This window comes from Jatropha curcas, chromosome 5 (genome assembly GCF_041381405.1).
Source record: "Jatropha curcas cultivar XTBG-Jc1 chromosome 5, XTBG_Jcur_1.0, whole genome shotgun sequence".
NCBI classification, from domain to species: domain Eukaryota; kingdom Viridiplantae; phylum Streptophyta; class Magnoliopsida; order Malpighiales; family Euphorbiaceae; genus Jatropha; species Jatropha curcas.
The window spans coordinates 23,654,254-23,659,932 of record NC_143155.1 but is presented as its reverse complement, the minus strand read 5'-3'; the positions used below and the strand labels follow the sequence as shown (position 1 = coordinate 23,659,932).

At 33.7% G+C, this 5,679-nt stretch overlaps 1 protein-coding gene across 5 annotated transcripts; it reads right to left on the bottom strand.

Moving 5' to 3' along the window:
- Positions 1-720: 720 nt before the first annotated feature.
- LOC105630411 (Cyclophilin-like peptidyl-prolyl cis-trans isomerase family protein) lies at positions 721-4,943 on the bottom strand. 5 transcript variants are annotated; one of them, XM_012212219.4, is made up of 9 exons: positions 4,785-4,943; positions 4,543-4,656; positions 4,315-4,463; positions 3,924-3,996; positions 3,745-3,834; positions 3,310-3,349; positions 1,541-1,623; positions 1,393-1,460; positions 721-1,108 (listed from the first exon to the last, which is right to left on the bottom strand). In XM_012212219.4, the coding sequence occupies exons 1-8, from the start codon at positions 4,878-4,880 to the stop codon at positions 1,440-1,442; spliced, it is 666 nt and encodes a 221-aa protein (XP_012067609.1). In that variant the 5' UTR covers positions 4,881-4,943; the 3' UTR covers positions 721-1,108; positions 1,393-1,439. The 5 variants fall into 5 exon arrangements, with proteins under 5 accessions (XP_012067609.1, XP_012067610.1, XP_012067608.1 ...); XM_012212220.4 differs by having other exon boundaries at positions 722-1,056; XM_012212218.4 differs by having other exon boundaries at positions 722-1,052.
- Positions 4,944-5,679: the final 736 nt, after the last annotated feature.

Here is a 5,679-nt window from a genome sequence, read left to right as displayed (position 1 = left end):
AGTATCATGTGCCCTTTGCTCCCTTATTGTCTCTATTCGAAGACAGTTAAGCGTATAAATCTCCACGAAAGCCACGAATATATCTATATCAAATCATTTCATAATGGCAAGACAAGCCCCAACTCGAGAACTTAGCATATGAAAAAATGAAAATAGTGCCTCATCTTTGGCAAGAATACTCTAATTTCTAACAGCAATACAATATGAGGCAAGCAGTTAATTATTGGCAGCTAGAGAATAAAGGACCGTACTTTAATAACTAGATATTTTAATTTTCAATATTAAATTATTATTTTGAACAACTAAGCACTGTATCTTGAAATGTTACCAAAGCCAATTGTTTGCAACTCAAGTGCCAAATAGTAATTTTCATCATGAAGTTTCAATTGTAAGAGTAAAGAATTCAATAATTAAATGCTTAAAAACAAAAACTAACGAACAAACAAAAAAAGGAGAGTGATTCAGCATATGCAAAGCATCAATAGAGAACAGAAAATCCATTTTCTGCTAACTAATCAAAAACTTAGTTTGGTTACACCTGAGGCAGGCAGCACATGTCATGTTTTGTGAGTTGGAATTTGAAAACTCATGTTCAGATTGGTGGTGATATTATGTGGTGCAAACAATAATTCAGACAAATGAAACGGTTAATGAAAGGTAGTCATAGTCATTGTCTCTAAATCATAGCTTCCTGCACCTGATCAACCATGTGATTATTAATACCATATTATTGTAGGGCCCTAAGTACCTAAAGTCAATGAATCATACCAAACAAATGTTACAAAGGAAAATTCGGGTTCTTTCCAACAATTCTGGATTTAGCTGCATGCTACTCTAGGTTTTGAAAACTGCGTGTATTTCATGTGACTCAATGTTTCTTATATTCAGCTCAGGCTTCCTCCATGTTCATTTCGGATGAGAAAATAACTCAATTTTCTCATGTAAACTCACCTCTCTGATGTCTCAGACCTTCTGATGTTCGATTCAGCTTTCTAATGGGCCTAAATGGCATGTGCATCATGCACTTCAAATATTCCAATGCTCAACCTCACCTTTCTCCATGACCATTGAAAATTTGGAAAATTTCAGGAAAACTAAAACTTGGTAACTGAGGTAAAAAACAGATAAAATTTTTGAAAAGTTAGTCATGCATGCAAGATGCACCAGACCCAACATTTAACATTCAGGCTCTCAAATTTTAGTCTCAAAATTAACAAATTAAACACGTAGATTTGCATTTAATCTAGTTTGTATATAAGATAACTTTTTTTTTTTTATTTATTTTTATTGGCAGTCGAAAAAACTCACGGGTTGTAAAGTTGCTTCTTTGGAAAATAGCACACAGTTCTTTTTTTTACTCTGTACAAACAACACAAACTCTACATAACTTACATTAAACATAGCATTTCTCCTTGATGACCCAGACCATGCCAACAAAATCACGGGAAGCATTTCATCCTCTGCATATTGACACAAAATGAGGAATAGTTCATTCAAAAAACATCACCTCTCCTCCAAGTACACTAATATGTTTAATTACCTGTCTCTCAATTTCAACAGCAGATGCAGCAAGTCTCCTTCTCAAAATCGATCTTTCATCTTCACATGTGTCTATCTCAATATCTAAAGAAGAACAACAATCAGTAAAAAAACCTTTGTACCAAATTAGCCATGCTAATTTCTGTCGATAAAGAAATTTGAGCAGATGTCCTTAAGATGATATAATACACTTCAAACATGCTTCTTATATTTGAGCTGAAAACATCTTGATGTCTTTTGATTAGTAAGATTACTGGTTACATTTAGCTGGCTGCTAATTATAACAACATAGCATGATTTATTCATGATATTTTAATAGGTATCCCTCTGTATTAATTATATCTTGAGCAATTCCTAGGCATTAGACTCAGCTATATTAGTGAATTCTAAGATAAGATTTCCTGTAAAAGAGATACATAAATCTCATCTTTCTTAAATTTCATATGATTTTAGACATTTTACGTGCAAGGATAAATCAGTTATCTTATTTGTTCAAGACTGGTCAAACTCTCCCTTAAAACTCCTTACTACCCATGTAATGTTTCTGTTCTCTCCTCTAGTTGTATTTGACCTTTTCAAATCTGCACATAAACTTCTTTTGCACATAAGTGCACATGCACACCTATAGGAACATCCCATCTCTCTTCATGTTACTCTGTGCCTTGATTCAATTAATAAAATCTGAAGAAGTTAGTCCATTATGCTAAAGATAAGAACATATTTCCAATGTTTGTATTTCTTTTTTTTTTTTTTTCTTTTATAACTAACGGTTTGCTATTTACCTAATTTTAATGAGATTTTTGGTGCTCAAGGTTCTTTTCAAAATACTATGGTCATCAAGTAGTCTTATTGCTAATCATATAAGCATTGTCATTCAAGCAAACCATTTGGGTGTAAATCAAGTTATCCCCCGCATAACTTGTCATAAATTGAACACTTCAGAGTTCCAACAATGTAAAATAGAATCCTTCTTCTTAAAGTATATGAGTTAAGATTTGGGAGAACTATTACAAATTAGATACCCTTAATTAACCGACTGGAATAAGTTCTTAAACTATCCTACGCATGGCCTGTCTCGGTTGCCATTATTAATGCACATGGGCTTTTCTGTTCACAATACTGAAGTACTTGCTATTTGGGAAATTCTTTTGAACCTAAGCGGTTGCCTGTATCTAGCCTTGCTCCTAGCTAATAATATGAACAAGTCCCAATACTTCTGTAAGAAATTAAGAATGAGATCAGTACATAAGTTCATAACAAACACAGCACAAACAAAAAGTTCCAGAGGTATATTCACAAAGAAACCAATACTTATGCATCAAGAGATATGAGTCTCATAGAATTCAAACAACTACTATGGTTGGCCCAAGTAATTTCTCAAAAAAAAAAAAAAAAACCATAGTCCAAGTAGCTCTCTATATGGTTTACCAAATTCATTAAGGAATTTCCCACAGGATTGCTTGTTATTTTCCAAAGATTGTTCTCGCCTAACTCAAAATTTTATATGGAAAACCATATCCTTACTCTGATGTTCATGATTTCGAAAACCCTTATACAAACAAGGCCAGTTGGAGCACTTAAACATTGATAACATGATTAACCCTGCACAATAACCACTAATAAATAGAATCTTTTGGAGGGTGAAAAAGGGTCCTCATCTCAAGCTCAAGGGATCATTTGCTATACCATCTTAAATTCTATAAATGTTAAAAAGAAATTGCTAAAAATAAAATACTATCAACAATTTAATTAAACATGGTTAATGCTTACCATAGTAGTACGATGAAAGAATTGTGATGCGCTCAGTTGGCTGAAAAAGAGAGGGGAGAAAACAGAAAATAATTAGCTCAGTGCTGAAGAAGCAGTGGCCACATGGTTGATAATTCGAGGTCAATATAATCTACTAAGAAGAAAGAACATCCCAGAAAAAGCACTTGAATTTGTACTTGCATAAGTACATCAGATGGTTAAAAAAAAAAAGCATCAGGTTTGATACATGCATTACTGCTACCTAACATTCTATCTGAAAATTTTTCATAATTGCAGAGACCTTATGAATGTGCAAGTGCGGAAAATTTTCAATTATTGCAAAATTGCAGACAAGTTCTCGTATTACGTTTACATTTTTTGGAAGGATTCACAGATATTCCATTACTATATAATTCAACTGAACATAACTAGACTAAAAGCATAACAGAAGAGTACCATTACAAAGATTCCCTCGCGACGAGTTGGTAGCTGCTCAAGCTTTATCAGTGTGTCATCCCCTTTAGTAACTTTGCCAAATATTGCATACTGAAGAGATTAAACTTAACAGTTTCATAATCAGATTGACATAGTGAAATAATTTTTGAAACAAAATTTGGCAAGTCAAACTAGCATACCTGGTGATCAAGATGAGGTGCATCTCCAAGAAGTACTGAGAACGAAGATGATGCGCTATTTGGATCAGAATATCTCCATCAAAGAAAATAAAAAATTGTTTTAGTATATTAAACCAATGTTACCAAAAGAGCTCTTCCCCTAGCAATATCTAATTGAATTTTACCAAAAATTGGCTTTCAACCCTCATCACTTTGCTTTGATCACAGTTAACTTGATAAACACAAATACAGCACACAGTTTTATCATTTAGTAGACAAAACACAACAACCAAGATTCTACTATTTTTCAAGTTAAAGTAGCAGTGAAACAAGGACATGCTTTGAATTTTAGCAATGGAAAAGAAAGTGATCAAGACTAAAATGCTAAAAAAATGTATGATGAAGAAATCACCTCCCCATTGAAAGAATGCCTCTCACATGCTTAACATCACTAAATTCGCCAATGACAGTCTTTTCAGCTTCCTTTCTTTGCTCTTCATTCATTGGGGCAGATCGTCCACCTACAACATCCGCCACCTGGGCTACAAATCCCTTATCAACCTGAAATAAACAATTTCTCATTACTACCACACCAAATACTATACCCTCTATTTCTTTTGAAGGTTCTATTAATAAATACCCTAAAAAAATGGTTCGTATTATAGCATCCAAGTCGAACGAGCTTGAAAATGTGTTCTACAGTTTTGGGCGCCACGGAAGGGAAGAATCCGAACTCAATGTCGCCATAATTAGTCTAAAATCAGAAGTTATTTGCAAAAGTAATGTCAAAAAATGAAATATAATTAGGATTAAGGAATTTGAGGAGGAGAAATTTATAAAGCGTAAGCAACAAAAATCACGATAGAGCAGAGAAAGCAAAACCTGGAAAACGACACGAGCAGAACCAAGCTTCGGTTCCTGAGGCAAGGCACTAACAGCGACAACAAATGCCAAACAAACGCAACCGGCGATCCACATTTCTAGTTGCTCAATTTTGGCGCCTGATCTGAAACTGGGAAGTCAGCAAACTGTTAAAGTATCAGGAATTAACGACGAGCCTTACTACGGATATGGGCTGGGCGGCTTAGAGAAACCTGGACTTGGTCCATAGTCAATGGGCCTTAAGTCCTTTAATTAGCTTGATCTATAGTCGAAACATAAATAGCAGGCCCAAGTCACAGCCCATTAAAAAGTCTCCCCTCGGCTCTCCTTTCCTAAAAGGAAGACTTTTTCTTATGAGAATTCATGATTTTTTTATCCTCACACAAGAGCACAGCTTGTCCAACCAAATAGATTTAGAATTTTGCCTAAATTGGCTCAAATAATAAATATTAGAAAAAAATCATTAATCAAATGGTCAAGTTAGGTTAATTCACATTTAAATAATTTTTAAATTTGGTTCAGTCAAGAGTCATTTAAAGTAGGTAAAAGTTAGAGACAATTTTTTAAATATTTAAATCATTCTAATAATATAAACGCGTTCAGTATTAGTCAAATTTTAAAAGATAACTCAAATGTTATTCCAGCATGTAAAAATTTGGAAAAATAAAAAATGCAATGATTACTATTGGTGAATGAACAGTGCAAGTTATTAATTTGACAAAAAGATTTATTTTCATAATGAAATGATCATTGGGAAAAAATGGATTTGCCTAGACTCCAGGCACTTGAATCATTAGTATCGATTCAAAACCATAACTCGATGGATTTTATATAAACTGTTATCGCAGTACTAGTCTTATCGATTCCTTTCAAGTAGACTGCCAAACAGTGATCT